At 49.9% G+C, this 12,141-nt stretch overlaps 1 protein-coding gene across 1 annotated transcript in view; it reads left to right on the top strand.

The window, feature by feature from the left end:
• The window catches only part of EARS2 (glutamyl-tRNA synthetase 2, mitochondrial), a 32,288-nt gene extending 20,512 nt beyond the window's left edge, over nt 1–11,776 (top strand). Inside the window, exons 5-9 of the mRNA XM_020874099.2 lie at nt 310–418; nt 3,369–3,522; nt 3,640–3,770; nt 9,662–9,797; nt 10,240–11,776. Of these exons, the coding sequence (XP_020729758.2) occupies nt 310–418; nt 3,369–3,522; nt 3,640–3,770; nt 9,662–9,797; nt 10,240–10,323 (614 nt within the window). The 3' untranslated portion in view covers nt 10,324–11,776. The remainder of the gene's footprint in view (nt 1–309; nt 419–3,368; nt 3,523–3,639; nt 3,771–9,661; nt 9,798–10,239) is intronic.
• Nucleotides 11,777–12,141: the final 365 nt, after the last annotated feature.

Raw genomic sequence — 12,141 nt, 5'->3', positions numbered from 1 at the left:
CATCCAGAACCAGTCAATCGGGATCCCTGGCCCACAGCCAGACAGATGAGCAGGCTGTTCTTGCAGCTCATGTCTTTGAGGGCAGTGAGGGTTGATATAGGCAGATTCTGTTTTCAAGCTTTTTTTCCCCCCTTAGTGACAGAACCCTTTCTGCAGATGAAAGCTCATTCGGACCCTTGATATGTAAAATGACTAGAAATCAAATCTGTTTGGCCAGCCTTCCTCGTGATTGAAAATGCAGTGGTAATGGGTGGTTTACGGGGGAGTGGGGTGATAGAATGCTGAGCAGCTGGGCCTCCTCACTTGCAGAGAACCAGATGGGCCGGACCTTGCCAGAGCTGATCACACAGTTTGACCTGAGCCGGGTCACCTGCCACTCAGCCCTGCTGGACCTGGAGAAACTTCCAGAATTCAACAGGTGAGCGGGGAATCTGGAGCACTCACCTCTGGGAGGAATGGGCTCACCTGCTATGCTGGGTCCCCGTGGTGGATGTCTTAGTGGGGTCTGGAGTCACACACACTTGATTTTTACTGTGGTCTTAGGCGTCTAGTGCTGTGTGACCACAGGTAAGTCGCCTAATCTCTTCGAGCCTCTGTTTCCTCTTCTCTAAAATGGGACTATTACTTTGAGACAACTCCTCCTGCAAGGTCTCTCCCTCCATTGGGCCAGATCCATAGTGCTCACCCTAGCAGGCTCCTCCAGTACTGGAGGTGTAGAGGCGGCCTCAGAACTGAGAGCTCGGGGATCATGAGGCCACCTGCCCCGGCCTTGGAGCGCTGTCGGGGTGATGGGGCAGAGGCTGAAGGGGTGGCCCCACTGTCAGCCGCTCTGGGGAGCAGGGATCCAGCAAAGAGAGGTGTCAGGTACCTGGGTTTGTTTGCTGTCCTGTCCTCCCACGACGAGCCCCAGGTTCTGGGCTCGCGTGAAGGCTGGAAGGGTAATACATCTTTTTAACTTGCTGAGAATTTCTTTAAAAAATGGGGCCAATAATAGTACTGGCCTTGTGCCACTGTTCAGTTAAATTCAGCCTCAAGCTATTTTGCACGGAGAAAGTACTCAGTCAAATGGCAGGTTTGTTCTTTGTCTTCAGAATTATGCTTGGTCAACCCCTCCCCAACCCAGCCAGTACAGTGAGTGAGCGCTGCCTCTTGCCATGGTTTTCACATCTCAAGTAGTTCTTCCCTCTGAAGGTTTCCCTGGTGAGTCAGTGGTAAAGAACCCGCCTGCCAATTCAGGAGACACGAGTTTGATCCCTGGGTTGGGAAGATCCCCTGGAGCGGGAAATGGCAACCCATTCCGGTATCCTTTGGGAAATCGCATGGACAAGAAGAGCCTGGCGGGCTGTAGTCCTTGGGGTCGCAGAAGAATCAGACACAACTCAGAGACTGAACACCACCACCACACCTTCTCTCTGAAACCTCCAGCCACAGTTAGAGTTTGGATCCCTGTTGCCGCGTCTCGGGCTAAGGGCATTAGTGGGAAAGCCAACGGACAGGTCTGTAGTTAGGGGGGCTGGAACTCCTTGATGCCTCCTCTTGACCTGGTTTGGGGACAGGCTCTCAGTGTTTTACTTGCATGAGCCCAGGGGGTTCACATCAACTGCATTTGCCTCAAGGATGTTCCTTCCCCCATCAGATGGGGCCACTGGTATGGTTTTGCCCTGTTGTGCATTTAACGAGAGCAAGATGTCCAGAAGTTAAATAACAAAGCAGGTTCAAGTTCATACTGTAGTGGTGGGTATTTCTGCTTTTGTTTATTTGGGAGGGTGGGGAGGGATGCTGCAAGGCTTCCCCAACCAGGGATTGAACCTGGGCTGTGGCAGTGGAGGTACTGAGTCCTATAACCACTGGACCACCGCGGAATTCCCAGTGGGCCTCTCCTGCATGGGACGTTCAGGAACAGGTGCAACAGGCACGTTGAATGCAGCTGTACACAACCTTTCTTATCGCGGAGAAAGTGACATCCCGGGGAGAAATGGGGTCAGAACAGGGACGCTACTTGGGGACCCGTTCCAGTCCTCCCCAGAGCACGAGGGGAGTCAGAGGAAGATGGCCGTGGCTTTTGCTTGCAGTTGATGCCTGCAGGTTTCATACAGCCGAAGCTGTTGGCTTTAGGTAGTTCTGTAATCAAGCCACTGCCATGACTATTACAGTAACAGTAGTAAAGACAGTAGCTGTCATAGCAGTGCCATTGGCTTGGTGGAGGTAGTAATAATAACTGACATTTGTCTAGCACATGCTGTGTCCCAGGCATGGATCCCTGGACCTTTCGTGGATTATCTCAAGCATGACCACATCACATGGTCTCTTGATTTCTTTCTTCCCACTGTCTCATCTAGTTGCAGAGGTCCTAGAAACAGCTTTAGTACAATTTCATGTGATTTCTCTTCATTCATTTTTTTTTTTTTTTTTTTTGCTGTGCCTGGCAGGCAGTATGTGGGATCTTAGTTCCTTGACCAGGGATGGAACCTGTGCCCCCTGCAGTGGAAGCATGAGTCCTAACTACTGGACCACCGCCAAAGAATTCCCTCCATTTGTTTTAGAAAATGATGTTTTGGGGCCACAGCGTGCTCCGGATTGCTTCCCAGAGGGTCTTGTCCTTCCACCCTCTGCCTCACCTAAGCCTCTGCTCAGACTCCCGGCCCGGCTCCAGCTCCCAGCCGTGGCGGCCACACTGGCCTTGTGCTCAGTGCTTCAGACAGCCCCTCCTGGGCTCTGCCCAGCACCCTGTGAGGGAGGCTCCGTCGTCCCCATGGTAACAGATGAGTATCCTGAGCTCTGAGTGCTTGTATCTATCACTTGCTGCAGATGTCTGGCAGGGCTGGCTTCACTCACAGGCCTGCCCGATCTCAGAGCTCATGAGATGGTCACCCATCCCTTGCTGACTGCCTTTCTTGCACACCAGGGACAGAGGGCACATGCCTCCAGAATGGCCCTCCGCCCTGTGCTGTTCACACCCTGGGGTCCCTCCAGTCCTGCCAGGGACAGGGTGAGGGCAGCCCGCAGTCTCAGGACCGACAGGGCCTGGTTTGAGGCTTGGAGTCTTAGAGGCTCTGCTGCTTCTGAAGGAGGGAACAAGAAAGTTAGAAGAATTCTGTAAATTTGACCTGACAGCAAAACTTGAGCTTTTTAACTGAGTCCTGAATTCAAATGATAGCTCAGGGGAGGGCAGTGGGCCAGGTGAGAGGCGCCGGGGAGCTGAGTCACGGGCAGACTGTCGGGAGTCTCCCCACTGCTCCAGCCCAGCTGGAGAGAGAGCATACCCTGGAAGGAGTCATTCTGTAAAGCCCACTCGCTCCCCCAGGGAGGAGGGTTTTGGCAGGGCTGGGGGTGGCTGCAGCAGCACGGTCTCTTGGCTTCTCCTGCAGGCTGCACCTCCGCCGGCTGGTGGGCGACGAGACCCAGAGATGCCAGCTGGTGGGCCAGCTGCAGGCCCTGGTGGAGGAGGCGTTCGGGAGCCAGCTGCAGGACAGAGAGATGCTAGACCCGGCCTACGTGGAGAGGATCATCCTGCTGAGACAGGTGTGGGGACAGGAGCCCGGAGACCTGGGGAGTGGGTGGCGCCCCACTCCTCCCCCTTCCCATGTCAGGGTTCCCCCCCCACCCCAGTACATTCAGTGACCACCTCTCTCTCCCCAGGGTCACATTTGCCGCCTGCGAGATCTGGTCTCCCCAGCGTACTCCTACCTGTGGACCCGCCCTGTGGTGGGTCGAGCGCAGCTGGGTGCCATCTCAGAGAAGGTGGACATCATTGCCAAGCGCGTGCTGGGGTGAGTTGCCACAGGCGAAGCTTGGGGTCTGCACCTGCCTCCCCTGTCTGCCTCCCAGAGCCCTCTCCACTCCAGGGCTTGGCGGTCAGGCCTGCAGCCTGGCCCCAGAGCTAGCGAGCAGTTCTCAGTGAGAGGGTCACTCATGGCACTGAGAAGCCCAGGCTTCCCCGAAAGACGGAGTGGTTCTGGCTCCAGGATTGGACCCACTTGGGTGCCACTGCAGCCCAGCCACTCACTGACCCAGTTATTTGGTTGGTGCAAAAGTAATTACGGTTTCAGACTCTGGATTTGAAATCTTATAACTAGGCTTAAACATATCTTTATTCATCAAAATAGGAACCATTACAATCAACACATTTTTGCCAACAAGAAATAGGTTTGCTTATTCCTGGGGCATAAAAATCTGTGCTTCAGGATAGAAAGTGATGTATAACACAACCACATTTATTTAAGAATCTATTCTGATATCAAATGGCAAAGTTCAACAAAGCAGAACCATTAATTACTTTCGCACCAACCTAATAGTTCACCTGCCAGGTGACTTCAGTTTGTCCAGGTTCCTGCACGTCCTTGAGCTTCCCTTCCCTCCCCTGCAGGGTGGAGATGATACTAGGTCTCATTGTTCATGGTCACAGGATTCTTTAGACTATGAGGGTGCAAAGTGCAACCAAAGCTGGCTTAAGCAAGAGGGGAGTGACTCGTGTACGTCACTGCAGAGGCCTTGAGGCCCAGGTTAGCGCAGGGGCCAAAAGTAATGGCACCAACACCTCGTTTCTCCCTCTGTCCCTTTGACTTCCTGCCTCACACTCCACCAGGCCAGCCGCTCCTTCTGCAGAGGTTCTGTGTTAGATGAATACGTGCTGTCTCCCTTACCTGCATTCAGATCAGGTAGTTCAAGGCTGAACAGCTTCTGCCCACGTCTCTGGGTCCTGCTGTCTTTAGGTTTTGCTCATGCTTTCCGTCTCTCTGTCTCTCTCTCCTTTTTTTTGGCTGCGCCGGGTCTTTGTTGCAGCAGGAGGACTCGTTACAGAGCACAAGCTCAGTGGTGGTGGCGTGTGGCCCAGGTTTTGCTCTTGTCCGCATGGTCCATGGTGGCTCACGGTTCAGCCAGAGGAGGAAGGAGGAAAGGGAGAGGGGACGGGGCCCTCCTTCCCCTCGAGGCCCTGGCTGAAAAGTTATACGTGTTTCCGCTTACATCCTGCTGGGCTTAACGCCTGCCTTGTGGCCACACCAAGCTACAAGGGAGTCCAGAAAATGTAGATTTTACCTTGGTGGCCACATGCCCAGCTGGAAATTGTGTTAGTACACGTGAGAGGGAGAAAGGATCTTGAGGATCAGAAGCTGCCTCTCACAGTCCCCACTGCGGGGTAAGAGGGCAGAACCGCAGCCCCTGACTCCAGCTGTGTCTTGAAATTCACTCTGATGGGGCCTGATTGGCCTGGTTTTTCTGCCTCCGAACTAGTAACAGAAGCCTGGAGAATGTGATACGTTGACCAGCTTAGGTTAGGTCGTCTGTGGGCCTTGAGTGGACCCCCAGCCAAAGCTCGTGGGCTGAGGATGGAGCCAGGTCATTCCTCAGGGAGAGTTAGGGCCCTGGTATCAGGAGGAACAGGAATGTGGGCTGAGCAGCCGACCCCACAAATGTCCATTTTATGTAACTTCCCAGTTTTGTTGTGAAGATTATGTTTGATAGGAATAGCAAACAGTCATTTGCGTACTTGCCTACACACGTGCGTGCAATATGTTATATGTCATGTATGTTCGAGATGTCAATAGCTCGTGGGAAGCTGCTCTATAGCACAGGGAGCTCAGCTCAGTGCTCTGATGACCTGGAGGGGTGGGGCGGGGAGTGGGAGGGAGGCGCAAGAGGGAGAAGACACATGTATACATATGGGTGACTCATTTCGTTGTACAGCGGAAAGTAACACAACACTGTAAAGCAATCATACTCCAATAAAAAAAATAATACACACACACAAAAGATGTGTGACCGTGTATGTATGCTAATGGTAAAGAACCCGCCTGCCAAGGCAGGAGACACAAGAGACACAGGTTCGATCCCTGGGTCAGGAAGATCCCCTGGAGAAGAAAATGGCAACCCACTCCAGTATTCTTGCCTGGGAAATCCCACGGACAGAGGAGCCTGGTGGGCTAGTCCATGGGGTCGCAAAGAGCTGGACATGACTGAGCAGCCGTACACGTGACATGATGTGTGCTGTGCATGTGTGTATACATGCATCAGTTCTCAGCAACCTCATAAAGGAACTGCTGTTGCTGTCCCCCACTTTACAGGTGAGAAAGTTGAATCCCAAAGTGGCAGAGTAACTTGTTTAAAATAATGCAGCTGGTAAGTTGGAGGAGCAGGGGTTGAAAGTCCAGCTGGCTGGGGTGAGACAATGGATGTCCTGTCATGTTCTCTGTTGCTTCTCCTTGGTGCAAAATGCTTGGACAGCACCTGATAACAAGAAACCATCACTATACCATTAAAACATACATTTTGAAAAGATAAGAATATAATTAACATGGCAAAGATACAAACAGTCCAAGAGGATTTATAGAAAAAATTGTCTTCCCTCCTACTCAGCCCCCAACAGAAAGACAGTCCCAAATAGCAGTTTCCTTTGTGAAAGGTCTGCACAGTCAAGGAAATGTGTATATAACTCCATTCTTGCAGTTTTTAAATTTGTTATTCATTTATTCAAACCGCTTGAATGTGGGTTTAAAACCTTGAAATGATTTTTAAATGTATATATCAGAATCCTATTTTTTTAAAATAATGTTATTTATTTATTGATGTAGTTTTGGCTGTGCTGAGTCTTCACTGCTGTGCAGACTTTTCTCTAGTTGAGGCAAGCAGGGGCTACTCTCGAGCTGCGGTGCGTGGGCTTATTGTGCTGGCTTCTCTTGTGGAGCTCAGGCTCTCGGGCACGTGCGCTCAGTAGTTGTGACTGCTGGGCTCTAGAGCAGACACACGGGCCTTGTTGCTCCTTGGCATGTGGGCTCTCCCTGGATCAGGGGCTGAACCTGTGTCTCCTGTATTGGCAGGTGGATTCTTTACCACTGAGCCACCAGGGAAAGCCCATGAATCCCGTTTTTAATCCTTATCCCTCATCTGCCCCATTCCAGAACCCTCTTTGGATTTACTACTCTTTTAAATTATATCTAGATAATCCTTATTTTCCACCTTCTTACTCAAAAGGTACATACAACATAGTACAATCACACTGGTATCTTTTAGGGGTTTTTGGTTTAATTTTATTATTTTTTTATTGAACTACAGTTAATTTACAATATTGTTAGTATCAGATGTACAACATAGTGATTCAATATTTTTATGGATTGTACTCCATCTAAAGTGTATGAAATAACGGCTGTATTTCCCTAAGTGTCTTTTGTGTTTTTTTGCTTATTTTTCTGTTTGTTTTTCACTTAACTGCGTGTCTTTAGATCGCTCCAGGCTTCGAGAGCATCCTTCTCCTCCTCTCAGCTACACTTAGTCTCTTATCATACCACTTCACCGTGATTTATTTAACTCACTTCCTGTCGATGGACATTTGCTTTCAAATTTGCTGTTACAAACAATGCCGCAATGAAAAACCTTAAATAGACACCATTGCAAGCATATCTCCAGGCTAAATTTCCCTGAGGTATTATTAATAACACTCTGTTAATTTAGGACATTCCTTAGGAGGCTGTCCTAGTTCACCAAACTGAAGTCTTACCTCCCCACCCCTGCCATGGGATTAGGTTTTAGGGACACTCTGGGGCTCCCACTCAAGGCAGGAAAGCTGACACCCACATGTGGAGCAGCAACCAGTTCTGTTGAAGTCCCTCTGCCCATGCCAAGTCCTGGGCCAGCTCTTATTAACATGCCCTGGCTGCCACTGTGGGCCTCCTGGGGCCTGTCACTCTTTCACCAGCTCCTTGGCAGCCCGCTTCCCCATAATGACATTGAGGAGCTTGTTCGTTTTTACTCCATACTACATTTCTTTTTTTTTTTTGAAGTATGGTTGATTTGTGGTGTTATGTTAATTTCTGTTGTATAGCAAAACGATTCAATTATACATATAGATACTCTTTCATATTCTTTTCCATTATGGTTTATCACGGGATATTGAATATAGTTCCCTATACTATACAGAAGGATCTTGTTGTTTATCCATTCTATATGTAATAGTTTGTATCTGCTAACCCCACTCTCTCAATTTTTCCCTCCCCCCACCACACACCCCTTGGCAACCACAGGTCTTTCCCTTATGTTTCATAGATACGTTCATTGTGTCGTATTTTAGATTCCACATAGAAGTGACAGCACATGGCATTTGTCTTTCTCTTTCTGACTTGCTTAACTTAGTATGAGAATCTCTAGGTCCATCCATGTTGCTGCAAACTGTATTACATTTTATATTTTCCACATTTCCTCTTTTTCATTTCATAAATAACAGCAGTCATGTGTTGTAGTTTTAAGATGCAATAAGAATGGTTATGTTTCTCAAACTGAAACTGAATTGCTCAAGTACTGGAGTGAGTAAGGAAATGTGCCCTGGAAGGCCATTGGTTCCAATTTCCTCATGAACCCTGTTCCTGAGCTGGAAGCCCGCCAGCTTCCCAGTAAACCAGTTTGGGGGATGGAGTGTCTGGCCGTTTCAGGAGCGATCAGTGTCAGAGTTGGCATCAAGGACTGTCTGCACTAGTGAAGGTCTCCAGCCTTGGCCCATCTTTAGCCCTGCTCCCATGTCTTGCTCTAACTCCGAATTAGGGCTGGGACGAAGTTTTTGCAAGTCCAGCTCTGACTAATTAGGAACTTTCTCTTGAGCTCAAACATGCTTTTGGAAGAGGGTCTTAGCTGGACTGCCAGGAAAGTGGGGAATTGTTCCACTGTACTTCCTGAATTGTTTCAGTTTGTGGGCAAAGAATGGTTACAGCAAGTGGTGGCAGGGCCATTACTGGTGCTGGGTTCTCCTGATGTCTTTCTTTCTGCTCTTCTCTGCTGCATCCCCTGGAAGTCTTTATTTATTTGGTTGCACTGGGTCTTCGTTGCTGCATGCAGGCTTTCTCTAATTGCAGCAAGCGGGGGCTACTTTTTCGTTGGAGTGTGTGGGCTTCTTATTGCGGTGGCACTCTTGTAGACCATGGGCTCTAGGCTCACAGGTTTCAGTAGAGGAAGCACTCAGGCTCAGCAGTTGTGGTGCATGGATTCCCTGAGTCATGTGGAATCTTCCCGGACCAGGGATCGCCCCCAAGTCCCCTCCATTGGCAGGTAGATTCTTATCCACGGTGCCACCAGGAAAATCCCAGAGGTCTTGAAGCCAGGTTTCAGATCATTTCCCAGAGGGCTTCATTCTTCCATCCTGTATCTAACTCATTCGCAAGTTTCTTTTTAGATCCTCTTGCAATGTCTCTGAGCTCTTGGATATAATAAATATTAGCTAAAATATTTAACTTTTTATTGAAATATAAGATCTCATACTTCCGAGTTCTTACCATCTGTTCAGGCAGCGTACTCAGTGCTTTACCAGTTTTAACTTAGCCCCACCATAGCTCTGTGAGGTGCAGAGACTATTATTATCTCCACTTTACAGGTGAGAAAACTGAGGCATGAAGATTGCATGACACAGGTAGTAATTAGTAAATCCTCTTACCGTATTCTCTGAGTTTCCCTGTTTTATGCACACTTGCTTGGAATCTCTCTGTAGTCCGTTGGTTGCTCTTTCTTCACCAACTAGGATGGGGGTAGTACGTATCTCCCTCCACTTCCAAGCAGACTTGAACGTTGGTTGTGTTATTAATTTATAAATATGTTGTAGCTGATGGATAAGCCTCTGAAGTCCTCCCTTCCACCCACTTGCCATTGGCCAGTGCTGGCCCCTCACAGACTGGCTCTCTTCTAGACTTTTAGAAGGACCTGGTACGAACTTAACTCAGGACATGCTGAATGGAGAACTGAAGAAGCTGTCAGATGGTCTGGAAGGCATCAAACACAGTAACGTGATGAAGCTCCTCCGAGTGGCCCTCAGTGGACAGCAGGTGAGGCAGGCGGTTGGACTGGGCTGGAGCCCTCTTTTATCCACTCAGCTGACATTCACCAACAGCACTAAGCGTAGTTTGTGGGCTACAGAGATGAATGAAACATGACCAGCCCCCTCATTTGATCATTCAACAGACAGTACCTACTGAGTACCTTACCATGTGCAAGCTCCATGCTAGGTGCAGTGGATCCAGTAATGAATGAAACACACATGCTCCCCGCCCCCTTCAAGGAGCTGGCCGTGGATTGGGTGAAGGGACGTACCAACCCATGGAGAGCAGGCTCTGGGACCCATCCTCAGCCTCAGAAATTGAAGCCCATAAAATGCACACCTGGCTTTCCTTGGGGTGCAGGATTGGCTTGGGCGTAACTCCTGCAGCTGAGGCCGGGCGTGTGTTCCTCAGACAGTTGAAGGCAACGTTTTCTCTTGTTCGTCCTCAGCAAGGACCTCCGGTAGCTGAGATGATGGTGTCTTTGGGACCAAAGGAAGTGCGGGAACGAATACAGAAGGCGCTCTGCAGCTAGAGAGAAGGTGGCAGGACGGTGGAGGTGGCCGCAGGAGCGGCCCTCGGAGGCAAGGAGCAGGAGGCCTGGGCCCGGCGGGAGCTTGCGGAAGGAACCAGGAGTGGACACGGAGCCTCTGGGTTCACCGGTGCATGCATGGCGCCACGCCAGGCCCCTCCGTATCAGCTGGCTGGGGACGCCTGGAGTCGTCTCACCTCCCTGAGTCTGGAAAGGAAGGCCTCACATCGGGCTCTGCCACCCCAGTACACAGCGGAGGTTAGGAGCTGCCTCACAGAATAGTGGCAGCTGGAGCTTCAGTCTGCCTGGGCTGCCATGACGGAAGACCACCGACTGGTGGCCTGAACAACAGGAAGTGATTCTCACAGTTCTGGAGGCGGGCCGTCCAAGATCAGGGTGGCGGCAGGTTTCGTTTCTCCTGATGCCCCTCTCCTTGGCTTGCACACAGTTGACTTTTTGCTCTGTCCTTCCACAGTCTTGCCTCTGTCTCTGCCCTCGCTATCTCTGTCTGTCCTAATGCCTTCTTCTCACGAGGACACCAGTCAGATTGGGTTAAGGCCCAGCCTCACAGCCCAGTTTGAACTTCATCACCTGTTTATCATCGCTGTCTGCAAATTCAGTCACATTCCGAGGTACTGGGAGGTTGCGGCTTCAACATGAGTTTTGTGGGGAACACAGCTCAGCCCATATGTAACAGCTTGGCAGTGGCCTGGACTCTTAGACTCCAGTTCTCAAACCCAGTTTGACTTTGGAGCAGTGATTGACAAGCAGGCCTGAACTGTCTGTCAGACCTTCTTTGGGGCTGCCCAGGGGGAACACTTAGGTTTTATACGACTCTCTGTCCTTGGACTTTGGGAAGCCTGTGTCTCCCTTCCCTAAAGGCCATATCTTCCTCTTTTCCAGTTCTCCAGAACAAGTCCTTAGACTGGAGACCTTCACTCTGCCTATTTTGCATCTTCATATTCACCGCCTCCTTCCACCCATTGTTTGTAAATCACTGTCTGAGGGTTTCTGAAATGAGCTGTTCTTGGGGTGAATAGGAATAACTCAGTGAAAGGAGGATGGTAACTGGCTACCAAGGCCCCCTACAGGGTTTCTGGGCTTCCCCTGTGCGGCCCCCAGTCATCTTCATCACTACCTTCTGGCATTTACATGGAACAGGGCTGCCTTGTGTGATGTGTCATGGCTTCCGTCTTGTTCCACGTGGTGAAGACACTCAGACAGATACAGATCGGAGGCCTCCTGACAACAGCCATATGAATGGGCCATCTTGGAAGTCGGTCTTGCAGCCCCAGTCAAGCAGCCTTGCAATGCTGGCTTGCAATGCAGCAGCAGTGCTGGCTGACTTTTGACTGCAGCCTTCCTGAAAGATCCTAAACCAGAACCACTAACCAGAGTTGCTTCCAAATTTCAGGCACACAGTTACAAGTTAATAAATATTTATTGTTTAAAGCCACCGGGCTTTACGATTATTTGTCACCCGGCAGTAGATTGCTAATACACTCTCCTTGTCCAGAGGAGGAGGGAAAGGGGATTAAAGAATTTGCTGAGTTTCACAGAGACCTAATCATTCTTTCAAAAGTACATCAAGTAAGTTCTTTGATGACAAGCAGTGGAAACCAGTTCTGCCTAGGCTTTTTGGAGACTTTATAGGAGTTTAAATTTCTGAGAAAGTCAAAGAATCTATGGGAAAACCAAAGAACCAGATCCTGGAAAAGACAGGCGCCAGGGAAGCTCTGATCATGTGGGCCACCACAGGAGCTCATGGCCAGTCTTGTCTGTGTTCTTCAATGGGAACACATTAACCCTTAAATATTTTCT

The sequence above is a fragment of the Odocoileus virginianus genome, chromosome 33, assembly GCF_023699985.2.
Source record: "Odocoileus virginianus isolate 20LAN1187 ecotype Illinois chromosome 33, Ovbor_1.2, whole genome shotgun sequence".
Taxonomy (NCBI): Eukaryota; Metazoa; Chordata; class Mammalia; order Artiodactyla; family Cervidae; genus Odocoileus; species Odocoileus virginianus.
The sequence above is the reverse complement of the archived record's forward strand: the minus strand, read 5'-3'. Positions and strand labels throughout refer to the sequence as shown.